At 40.1% G+C, this 12,740-nt stretch overlaps 1 protein-coding gene across 1 annotated transcript in view; it reads right to left on the bottom strand.

Annotated features, from left to right (window-relative positions):
• The window catches only part of hcn1 (hyperpolarization activated cyclic nucleotide-gated potassium channel 1), a gene marked incomplete at its 5' end in the record, with an annotated part of 41,331 nt that extends 35,015 nt beyond the window's left edge, over positions 1–6,316 (bottom strand). The window contains one exon of the mRNA XM_010774211.1: positions 6,155–6,316. Coding sequence (XP_010772513.1) covers positions 6,155–6,316 — 162 coding nt within the window. The remainder of the gene's footprint in view (positions 1–6,154) is intronic.
• Between the last annotated feature and the right edge of the window lie 6,424 nt (positions 6,317–12,740).

The raw sequence follows: 12,740 nt of genomic DNA, 5'->3' as shown, positions 1-12,740 counted from the left end.
CTTGAACTGATGAACTTGCCTAAAATAGTTCCCAATTAAATTTATGTTGATCGACTAATCTCTTAATCAACTCTTTTCGCCTCTATTTGTGGGTTAGGCAGTATTTATTCAGGGCGTCTCCAACATGTTATTCTGTGCTTCGTGATGTGTTTACTACCCTTTATATTTTATTTATTTCACAATATATAACTTCAAGTTGTCCCCTTGCTCTGAACCCTTTCTTTTTGCTTTCTCTCAAGGGTAATAAATAAATGTCTGCAACAATAACAACAACAACAACAACAACAACACCAACAACAGTGACATTCTAAGGAGTGAGGTGACTTTTTTTTTTCTGCTGCTGTTCAATCATGTGCAACCAAGTGTGCAGCGACCACTTTCTTTGATTAGCACACCCTCAATCACAAAGGTCTGAATAACCAAAGAAGCAGCCTGTAATGTGTCTGGTATCAAGAAGCTGCCAGATGATAAAAGCCTCCACGTATAACAATAGTGATTTTGTCAAATGTGCCTTTTAAACTGTTCTTAGCAGCCATGCTTGACATCTTTACAATTTAGTCGGAAACACTCCCATATTTCTAAATATTCAAAACTCACAGTCAAGCAGCGAGAATGACTATAGTGTGAACATTCTCAATTACTAGTATAATTCTTAATATGTGACTTAACAAGAAGTACAGAAGTAATATCAGCTTTAAAGGGGACCTATCATGCAAAATGCACCTTTGTACGTCTTTTATACATGAATGTGTGTGTCCAGTTTTCCAGGGAACTCACCAAGTGTCAGAAAACACAACCCTCTCTCTTTTCCTCCATACTCAAAATGTCTAAAAACGGGACTTTAACGGATCCGATACAGACTGATACAGATTTGAAAATAGTCTGACATCAGTGACGAGGAGCTCCGCCTATATGGCCAACTCTCCTCCAATCAGGGGAATGAGAGGTTGCCGTGGCATGGTAACAGCATGGTAACATGACGCTCGTAACTCTGCCCCCTCCTTTGCAGGTGGGGCGTGGTCAGCTGCAGCGCATGCAAAGACAGGGGTAGAGGAGAGCAAGATAGAGCGAAATGAGGCATGGCTAAAATGCATGATTAAAATGCATGATCTGTTTGGTATTTTGAAAAAGAAAACGTATAAATATACCTTATACTGTATAGGTATGGCCCTACAATATATTATTCAAATATAGCATGATAGGTCCACTTTAAGTACCTGTAATATAAAAGTGAAAGTACTCAGATTGCAGCATGGCTCTTTTCACAGTATTAGATTATCATTGTACTATCCTGTTTTTTTCACTAAGAAATACCTTTCAATGTTGTAGGTTGTCAATTTGGAGCCAATTATATATACTTATTAGTATACTGGGTTGTCGTTTTAAATTGGTAGTACAGTACTTCATATTCTTATCACGTGTATCATGTTTTTATATGTCAAAAGTAACTAGTACTACGAGTGTTACATAAGTGTAGTGAGTAAAAAGTATAATATTTCAGAAATGTATTGGAGCAGAAGTATAAATTAACATAATATACTGTCAGTGAATAATTTGCCCTGCATGTCCTCTGACGCAGATGCCCAGACTTTGAAAACCCGGGGCTGCCCTAGCATTTTGTTGTTGTTACCAGTTTATGACTGGGCAACTCTCGGTCAGAGATAGTCACGGCCTGTCCACACAGCGGCATTGGAAAAAGCTTGCCGGGCGTGTCTGAAGCTCGACCAACAACCAATGAATCTTCCGTCCCTGACACACAAGCAGCGGTTTGATTGGCTTGAGCTTGTACTGTGATTTGATTGGCTGACGCTTCCACCGAAAGCTTCAGAAGCTTCAAAAGTTGAACATTGCTCAACTTTTGCAGCCTGACGGCCCCTACACACGGCGGCGTGCGTTGTCGCTTGCCGGCGGGGGGGGCTGAAACTCGACCAACAACCAATCACATGAATCTCCCGCCCCAGACACACAAGCACGCGGTTTGATTGGCTACAGCTTGTACTGGCATATGATTCGATTGGCTGACGCCTGCGTCGAGGCGGCAAAAGTAGAACATTGCTCTACTTTTGCAGCGAGCACCGCGAGAGAAGCTACGCTTTGCTCCCACAATGCAGTTCGGCGAATCGTGACGTCACCCCATTCACAGTGAATGGGCAGAAGCGTTGAAACGGCAACGCACGCCGCCGTGTGTAGGGGCCGTGAAACGCCAGGAAGGCTCCACTCTGCTTCCCACAATGCAGTTCGGCGAAAAGTGACGTCACCCCATTCAAAGTGAATGGGCAGAAGCCAAAGCTGCTGTGTGGACGGGCCGTCATTGTTGCGGGACACCTGGAACACAACCTTCTCGGGGAGTAGATGACCCCGAGCCATAACCGACAACTACAAGTAATTCAGTGTCCCCAGCTGTTTAGTCTATCTATTGAAGAATGTTGATTACCCTCAGCAAACTAGTTAAAACCTCCTACCAGAGGAAGATTTTGTCAGAATTTATTTGGCATCCCTACCCTGTGGTCATCTCGTGGCCCTTGACATGTCTTGTGAATTCTCCGGCCGAAGCTCCAAATAAACCGTCAGTGTTTGCCATCAAAGCTCCAGCTCTCCTCCTGTCTTTGAGTCCTGTTTCCAATTGCTTCAGAAGTTTCCACATATACTGTAATACTCAAGTTAAGCACAATAAGGTAAAATAGTACTTAAGTGTGGTACTTGAGTAAACATACATAGTTACTTTCCACCCTTGCAACCAGAGGTTTTCTGCACCAAAGGATAAACCATGTTAGGGCAAGATATGCTTAGAATTGTAATGCCAATGAAACCCACATGTTATCGTGTCTAGGGAAGTGTGGGAAGTGAGAGAGGAGAGGTATAAAAAAGAAAAAGTTTGATTAATGTATAAACTCTTGACTGAGCCTGACTATTGGAAGTGACACATACAGAGGATGTGAAACCAGTGGGTGGGCAGGGATAGAGGAGAGACTGGAGGGTGGTACGCACGGTGAGGCCAAGACTTTCTGCTTGTGCTTCAACCTACAGTCTGTCTGCCAGTAAATCTCTCTGAGAAATGAATCCTTAGCAGGCTATTTTTTCAGCTCCCTGTCTCTATAACACAAAACCTTGACAACACACACATGTGGCCCCATGTTCCTACTCACATATCTTTACACTGTACATGCAGACAAAAGTAACATCCCATCACACGAGCCAACACAGCGACAGCGGCACTATCTTGTCTGGTGTTTGAGAAAATGCAGCCTCTAAAGAGTAAGCAGCTACTCTCAGGCCATTAGTAAAGGAGATAAGAGTCGGACACCCTGTGCCGCACCACTCAGCAGTATCTGCAGTCCTTCTCACAGCTGGAGACAGAAAGTACCAAGCCAACGACAGAAACAAAACATGACGCAATCTGAATTTCAAGTAGGCATTCTTGAGCAGATGAGAGACACGACCTTTTGAAGTCAACCTTCACCGAAATAATCTCATCGTGTATTCAAACAGAAGGGGAGATATTTCATCAAGATTCCCAGCTTATGAACTCTAATGCATTGTGATGGTGAGGGGAGAGGGATCCCACAAGTGGACGGGGCTTTTCACTTTGGATTTTTTGCCAGACCGCAGTCAGCACAGCGGCCTCTTCCACTATTTGCTCATTCTACCAAATCAGAGTCAGTGTTAGCGGTTGACAATCACATATGAAAAGATCTTTCCTCCAATATGCCTCATTAAGGGCTGCAACAGTTGATTGTTTTCCACAATTCTTTCAGTTTAATATTCAGTTTTAGCTTAGTTCACTAATTCAGTCAATTTTTTATGTATGGTGAAATATTAAAGATGGAAACATATATGTATATATGGAAAACAATAAGAGTTAGGTTATTTGCATAAATGTAAAATAACAAAAGCCGGCATTTGTCATCGATATTGAGTCCTATTTCTCTCCATATTCTTACGATGTAGCATTGTATTGTGCGGGCAGTAATCCTCTCAAAATGATTTATTCATCATGTTATATTCAGTCTGCATTTGATTACAGTCTGAGGAAGCTATTTAAATGGCTTGTGTGTTTGAGTAACTGTCCAAAAATATATTGTTCATCAATGTGAAGAAAAAAACTGAGACTTTTCTTTTGAGAAGCTTTGCTCGCCTTTAGAAGATTCATGTTCTGTCTATTGACTAATAATTAATCGATTTATCCTTTTTTGTAGTCAACACTCAGTCACAATCTTTTTACCTGAATATCAAAAGCAGAAAAGATTCGACTAGATCCATGAAATATATGGTAATCCTAATCCAAAAAGTTGTGAAACTGCTGAGATTTGAAAGCATTATTTCCCCTTCAGACTCCTGAACACAGGGACTGTGTGAGGTGCTATATATAGGTGTGCTAGTCTGCAGCTGCAGAGAGAAACTGTCACTAGAAACTTTATATCTGAGGAGCTGGGAGACTTTTCTCGACAGACTTCACACAAAATTATTCTGGTTTCATTTGACCAGTTACAGCTATTTTAACTCACCTACTGTAGGAGCTCTGTGTTTCAGAGGCCATAATCCCCAGCTATGGCTATAGATTTCCACCCAGCTAGTGATCTTGCCACACGGGGGGTGGGGGCAGCAAATAAGCCTTCTTCACAACTCCCATTTCGTATTGATTTGCATACAACAAGGGGATTTCATACTGAGCAAGGGGATCAGTGTGCAACACAAGTGCAAGGAGTTGTTTCTAATTAAGCTCACTGGTTTCAAGTAAAAAAGGAGCAATGTTTATCATAGAAAGGTTTAAAAAGTAGCTGCTTTGTGAAAAAAAAAATTCTGCAAGGATGATTAGTGGGAATTTGTATCACTGAGAAGAAGAACACAGAGAAGGCTAGTATCTGTTTAGGATGAGTAACACATGCTAGGTGGTATTGGGCTCACTTGGGCAACTCATTGCCTTAAAGTACAAATATGAGTTGTTTATGGGTTGTGATGTTGAGGAAAGCTGACATTTGCACCTCCAGTCTGAAGCCTCGGAGCAGTCCATGTGCATGTGTGTGAGTACAAAAATGTTAGTCAGAGAGAGCGACATGAGAGGGGGAAAATTTCCCCGGGTGAGCATTCACAATCAGCATATCCCTGGGGGCCCATACACACACTTCCTCACTATCACATTGCTCTGAGACGACTACCACAGTCCGATTGACCCCTACTCAGAGAGAGATATGGAGGTGGGAATAACACGTGAAAGAAATAAGGAAATATCGATGAAAGGCGGTCTCAAAATACTTCCAAACAGTATGTTCTGTTTGGATATCCACATAGATTATGAGCCAGTAGTTACTTGAACAAATATTTTAGGAAAGGTGGGATATTTTAAACAAAAATGCCAATCAAATATACAGTAGGAAGTTTCTTCAAATCATGTTTTGAAGCTATGAATAAATATAAAATGCATCACATTACTGTAACAGTGGCACTGGTATTCATGCACTGTAGATTCATTTGGTTAAATCTGTCTCACTGCCTCTTCAGGCTCTGTTTCTTGCCAGTTGGCAGATCAATAATTTACTTTCAACAATGTCCCTAATGTACCTACAAATCCTATTTATAGACTCCAGCTCCAAATGAGTCTGACACTACTGTATATAAAAAAACACCAGGAGAGAACAAAGTAAAACAAACCTATACAACTGCAGCATTTGTTTTGATCAGTACTCCTGTCATTATAACAAACTGTATATTTGTATTAGTGTCATATCTGCAAACACATCGGTTAGTTTTCATCCTAAAAACCTTTTCTTTTCATACCCCTCTACTTCCCACATTACTGTGTTTCTCTACTCTAATAAAGGCACTCAAACATTTTACTTGCACCATTAAAGTAACAACACACCAATTAATCTCCCAACAGTGTGAGATAAGCAGCCACATGTGGTTATTTTAGAATAATATACTTGCCTGCTCTTACACTGTACTGTAGCACTACCACTCAATAGTTGTACACTGCATTACAAGAACAATCCTAACTCTTCTACTGTACATGTTTTTCACAATTTTCCATGAGACCTGTAGCCTCAGTCTTTTCGCACCATATCAATGTATGTAGCTAAGAAATGCACAATGACTCTTTCACTTACATCAAATGCCAAAAATAACAAACAAAATAGAAGAAGTGTGTAATACTTACAACCATACCGTTTAGGGACACCCAGCAGTCAGGGGGGAAGTCTTGGAGGAGAGGCACCAGATACTGGAGGCAGCCATCCCAGTGACACAGAAGCAGCATCATCCCTATCAAATTAAATATTCTTACCACTGCACTAGCCAGGTCATAGGTCATATGGAAAATCTGCCGGAGAGAAAAGACACAAAGAGAGCTCGGTTAGACCTCTTGAGAATCTTTTGTTTAGTGAAAACGTGCATTGATATTCCGATCATACATCAGGTTAGGCAACACACACACATTCATTATCCATTGGAAACATGTATTGGTATTTCCGGTATAACATTTTATTATTCCCTTTAAAAAGATTAAAAAGAGCTCCAGAGTACAAAGTCACCTTTGAAGTGGAGGGCATGGTGTGCGTGTTTGGCCACAAGAGAATTACATAGCTACAAGTGCATGTGTGTGTATATCACAGATGTTGAGCTACATAATTCAACATGGCTGCTTTCCAAAACAAACTGACCAGTGGAGAAACTACACACGCAGCACAGAGTGGGTAATGCAGAGCGAGTGAGGTGAATAACACACTGAATGATAAAGGGAGTGCAAACATCTGGAATAATCAGCCGGTACTTGTGTTTATATTCTGTGAGCCCGTGTGGATCTTCCATCAGAGCAGCACATTTGAGAATAGAAAGTCATCAGCAGGGTGAATAAGCATATGCGCAACGTGAGGCGGTTTCATTCACATCCAATCGGGGCGAGGAGAATTGACTCACGCCCGGTTGGCTGTGGCACTATAATACTCATTAGCATTAGAAACCCATTACCTCTTTCCAGGTTAGTTATTCCATAATCACCCGCACACTGAATGCTGCTCAATTTATCCTGCTAAAAAAAGTTAAATATGGGGAAAAAAAGATTGGTGATTGGTGGGTTTTGCATAATAAACCTGCGCCATTTGCTAATTTGCTGAATGGAAGAGTCCAAATAATTAGTACCTATTTTTAAGTTTATTGCTTTCCATTTTCTTTAATTGGCCCATTCTACTTAATTTAAGTGTAATGACAATTGAATTGGCCTCAGGGTATGGGCCCCACACACAATCATGAGGTTCAAATAAATCACACCCAATGAGAAATAGTAAACTTTTTATTTCAAGTGTGTTTTTCTACACTAGTGATAATGGTTTGAACAGAGTATCAAAGTGGTTAATGGAAGACAAATCGATTTCTTGAGGTTATAAATAAACTAAAATGAAAAGACAGGCAGAGAAGGTTGAAGTAACACATTATGTTTATATGTACAGCACATCCAGTATGAAATACTTTACTTTAATAGGCAGTACTTACTTGTTTTGAACACAATTTATTTTGTAATATACTGTAGCAGGTTTAACTCCAGGTCCATTCTTTTTTTGGTCTTACCTGCCTTTTAAGATAAGATATTAGATAAGATGTACTTTATTGATCCGAATTTGGTACATATTATCTTATATCTTATCTTAAAAGGCAAAAAACATTATTTTTCTCCCCAGTTACATTTTTCCTTTTTTCTGGTTTATATACTTCAGAATTTGGAAAAACACTGACCACTTCTGACCAAATTGCGAGGGCTACTTACTTCCTCCTCTCATCAATTGCAATCACTCCAGCCTGGACATGGACTTCAAATTGTGCTGACATGTATTCTGGCATCATTTTGATCCTATTTTGCCATCTGTATGCAAAATCTGCCATTAAAACCACCCTAAACCCCAGGTGCTTTTAAAAGCTCTTTGAATCCACATCTCTCCACCCCGGTCTATTGTGGCTGTCCAGTAACCTTTCTGCACAAAGGACAGTGTCCATACAGAGAACAGCTGAGAGAACAAGAGGCTGGGCTGATGCTCAGATCCCTCTATGGTGCAGCCCATCCACAGGGAGACAGTGCACTGCCCTCACAGGCTAAAATTAGCTGCTAGCTTACATGATGGCTGTATCAATGCACTCAGTATCTCCTCTGCTGCCTACATCTTTATTCTTAACCTAGCAGAGCTCTCTGTCCCTCTGTTGGGTGTGTGTGTCTTTACATTCATTTTAATTATGGGACATAAGACGAGAGTCCAAGAGGCAAAGGGAAGACGAAAACAAAACAGCAAGGCGCTAATAAAGGCATACAATCTTGGAGGATTGTAACAAGACCGGAAAACAGGGAGTAGCACTTTGGTCCTTCTTTGAATTGCAAATTATTCACAGCAGGCAGAAATAGAAAAAGTGTCGACTGCATGTCTGCACTTTCCTCTTTCAACTAATGCGTAATCGAAAAAACACAACAATAGAGACTTTGAAAAAAGTGGGGCGCAGGCTTTAAGGGAAAGTAAGGTGACGTATGTGGGAAGGTTGCAGAAAGGTTTTAACAAATTCCCAGGGAACATTTGACTTTGCTGCGTAGACTCTGTGACCTTTGGGTCAAGCTGAGTCACCGAGGGCGGAGAGGAAAGATGTAGAAACTCATTAACGCAATAAAGGATTTATTTTGGATTGTATTTCAGGGGCAGTTTTGAAAATTCTGCTCGTGGCAGAAGGTTGCCACAAGGTATTACATGTGGTCTATTTATAGAGTTCTTAATAATGAGGCTGCAGGTGAAGAGCAGTGGCGAGGGTCAACGGATTATACACAGGAGGACCTTCACTATGTTGTTTGAGGATGAATTGTAAATATTTGAAACAGTGAGATGTTTTAGTGGTTACCACAGTTGAAATATTCTCATCTAGGATAAACGCTTTGTCTCCATATAGCAATGTATTGTAAAAATTCAAACATGCACATATGGGATAATCTTCCTGAGCATTTAAAGGTTGCACTGAAGTCACAGAGAGGGTCATGGCAGTGTGTCTACGCAGCACATCATGTTAATAGAGAATATTAAAATACAGGGCTGCCATTGTTTTGAATAACATTTTAATGTAAGAAGAATAAAACCCATTTCCTTTTCTGAAGATGTTGGCGCTAATCTACAAAATATTTTCAAGTAGAAGAAATGACATCTTTGCTAGCTGTTAGCGATGTACTTGCTACATACACTAAAGAATATTGTCACTGTGACTTTGAACTACATATCCTTGTGTTCTGTCCGGTTTTAAAAGTATAGCCTGGCTTGTATAATTTGACATCTCTATTGTTCTTGGGGCAGTGTTTTTGAATTTGTACGATTGTGCCTGTGTGTCATAGTTAGAAGGGGTTCTGTAACCACACACACAGGAGTGGATATATCTCAACAACATCCCTAAAGTTACCAATTGAATAACCAGAACTTCTCTCAGGAAGTGTTTAATTGTTTTTATTTTGTTGTCTAACTTGTGCTGGTTCGCTATTTTTGTTGTTGTTGCTGTTATAAATAACGTTTTGGAGCGTAACCCAACCGACTAGGCCAGTGTTTGTGAATGGACAATTAGAGCCCCGTCACAGCACGATAACAGGACATAGGTAGCTTTGACTTAGAGCCAAAAGCACAACCAGTACTCTCTGTTGGCAATGAAAGATATGAGCTTTGATTTAAGTGAATAAAGCTTACATTGGACAGGGGGCAGGGGCACAGGTCAGCATAATCCTCTAATATTGGAGAGACAAACAGCCAACATTTGATGTGATAGCGGCACAGGGTCACAGGCTGGTCATGTCCCGCCAACACAGGGCTCATTCACATTTGGCTTGGTCCCATATATTCATCTGTCCAGTATTAACTAGATGGGGATTTGGATATCAATCTGGAAAGTATTGTGTGTTTACATGCACCTCAATAAACAGGGTTTATATGACACTGGACAGCAGAAGTGAAGCCATGTGTTCACAGAAGTGTTCAACAAGTGTCACTTCAACTTTTAAAGTGTTCACTCCACTGCTATCTGTCAGGTTCATGTATGTGCGGTAGGCTGTCTGACTTTTTGAATCTGTTGTGAGCATGCAGGAGAATTACTCATCATCAAGCTGTGGGACACGCAATTACAAAGTGTTCTTTATGCATCTTCAAATTGGACACGAGTGACCTCTGTTTGAGGTTAGCTAGGATTAACGAGGGACTAATTTGAGGGGATTAAAGCCACCACTGGCTATTACATTGAAGGCTGAAGAAACAGCTTCCAGGAAAATCTGGTATTCTCCCGCTTAACATCAACTTGTAAATCTCCTTTTTGGATCTCCCTTGGTGTTCCTTAATCACAAAATTAAGGCTGAACTTGGATTTTAAAAAGTCATATTATCATGTTATGTTGGATTTAGAAAGTCTCATGTTTTCCTCAAGCAACACAAAGAAGACAATGTTTGCCTAAGCAGATAAAACCTGGATATGAATTATTTGATTTACACTGGTAAACAACTTCAGTGCAATTCTGGCCCAAAAGAAATTCAGTTTGCTGAAAGAAATTACAATTTACTTCTCGGTAATGCACTTTGCGCTATCATGTTGATATATAATATCAGTAATGAATAAAGATAAATAGAGTCTGCATTATTTTAGTGCTTCAGGCAGCATACAGTACGCTCTGAGAAGCTCATCAATCTGCAACTATGTCTACAATGCAAACTAGTATAGAGCAGACGACACGAGAAGATGGAGAATCATTTCAGCGATGTTATAAATGAACTCGGATCTCTCCAAGGCGTGTTAAAGCAGTGTGCTTATTATTGTTACTCTAAATAAAAAGCGGTGGATGTGCAGCAGCACATTTAGGTAATGAGGCCCAACAGTAATACATAGCCAGAGACTTAATTAAAAGGCAGGTGGCGATCAATGGGGTCTTTACACAGGCAGAAAACGAGTAGTGATATATTAATGTTACACAAGGAACCCTGGAAAGAACTTGACATTATTTCTCCTCCACGATACGCTCAGTAAAGCATGAATGAGTGCTAGTACTTAATGGAAGAACATAATTTTTACCAGTAAATATACACCATGGAAGAAAAAGTCGTTATGCTGAATGGCCTCTTTCAGAGTCTAATATTATAATACAAATTGTATATTATTAGATTATAAATATAGATGCAATCATGTGTAACCATCGTCTCTTGATGTATTAGCTGTTCAAGCTTATTTTAACTTCTTCATTTAATGCTGGATAGAATATTTAAAAAAAATCCTAGTTCTTTTATAATCTATCAAGCTTTGAATGCATCATTTGTATGACGAATCCGAAGGTGTAAAGACACTAACGCTTTCCAATAATTGTGGAGTAAAAATATTTCTTTTCAGAAGTGAATAGAGAATTGGTGTGTTTAAACAAAGTGTCCTGTAAATGACTCAACGCTCAGCACTTGAGTAAGTCCTCAGTTACTTTCCCCTATTGCAGATGTGTGCACCATCAATGAGATATAGATCCTTCCTGATATGGATTTACAATAGTTTTTACGATTACAAAGCATTTATCTATAATCAATATAATACATTTGGTTTATTTGGTTTACCTTTAAAGATTTTAAAACATGCTTGTTCATCATTTAAGCTGCTGAACAACATTAGTCAAGCACAGAAATGTAGGGTTTTTATTGGTAAGACAATACATGAGCTAATAATGAGCCACTATAAGTGTAAAACTTTAGTGAAATCCTCTCTTAACAGCAACAACTAATTCACACATTCAAGTGTTACCCACATTGGCTTTTTTATCTGTAGGTTTGTGGCCTCAGCGTATCCTTGATCATCAAATACTGCTTACATCGAGGACCTTTTATATGCACTAACTGTACGATAAACATAGATGGAAGGTGTTGTGTTAAAGAGGATATGTTGATACCCTTCTTTACTGGATTATCCAATTACTAACCATCAATCAATGCATTCATTTAACAGCTAATCCCTTGGAAATGTGTCAATCACGAGTTAAAAGAAAGGCTCTCTCCAGCGGGAGTTCATCCGCTCTGCTTTCCATCCTTCTGTTCCCGTCAGCACTATTCTCCGGTTCTTCCACTAAGCACATCACACTGCACTGCGAGCGTGGCTGCCTTGCCCGCTGTCTCACCCGCTCTGCGTCTATTTTGGTCGTGTGAGCATGATAACCTCAACACTACTGTTCTGCCTTAATCTATGCTCAACCATTCAGAGCAGCATTGGCAGAGGCTGCCTGCTCTGGGGCCGACGCTCATACAGCCACAGGGGCCACTTTTATGATGTTTGTTGCATTATATTCAAGGATTGTGTGTTTATTATCAACATTAACTTATACATTTATGGAAGAACCCTATACCTCTTCCATCAGTGTCTGTACATCGTGATCCTTGAAGTGTCCTAAGCCTTCCTTTGTCTTAATGTTCCCATGTGGGGATTAATGCATGCAATTAATGTATGCAGTTAATTTATGCATATTCTTTTAGAAATGTCTTTCAAGGATTCTAAAAAGTCTGCTCTATGCAAGGAACAGGCTCAGTGCGTCAGGGGAATAAAAATGTATTTATGTTTGAGGAGGAGGTTGATGTTGTATTGATTCGTGCCTGTAACCTGAGCGGAGGTTACAGAAGAACAACAGCAGCTCAGCTTTAAGAAAACAGGTACACACGACTGAGATCTCCAAACCAAAGCAGTGCTTTCAACACAGACAGCACCTCAGTGATAACTCATCAGTGCGATGAG

Source organism: Notothenia coriiceps, unplaced genomic scaffold (assembly GCF_000735185.1).
Source record: "Notothenia coriiceps isolate Sejong01 unplaced genomic scaffold, NC01 NC01_scaffold00013592, whole genome shotgun sequence".
Lineage (NCBI taxonomy): Eukaryota > Metazoa > Chordata > Actinopteri > Perciformes > Nototheniidae > Notothenia > Notothenia coriiceps.
This window is presented reverse-complemented; position numbering and strand designations above follow the sequence as displayed.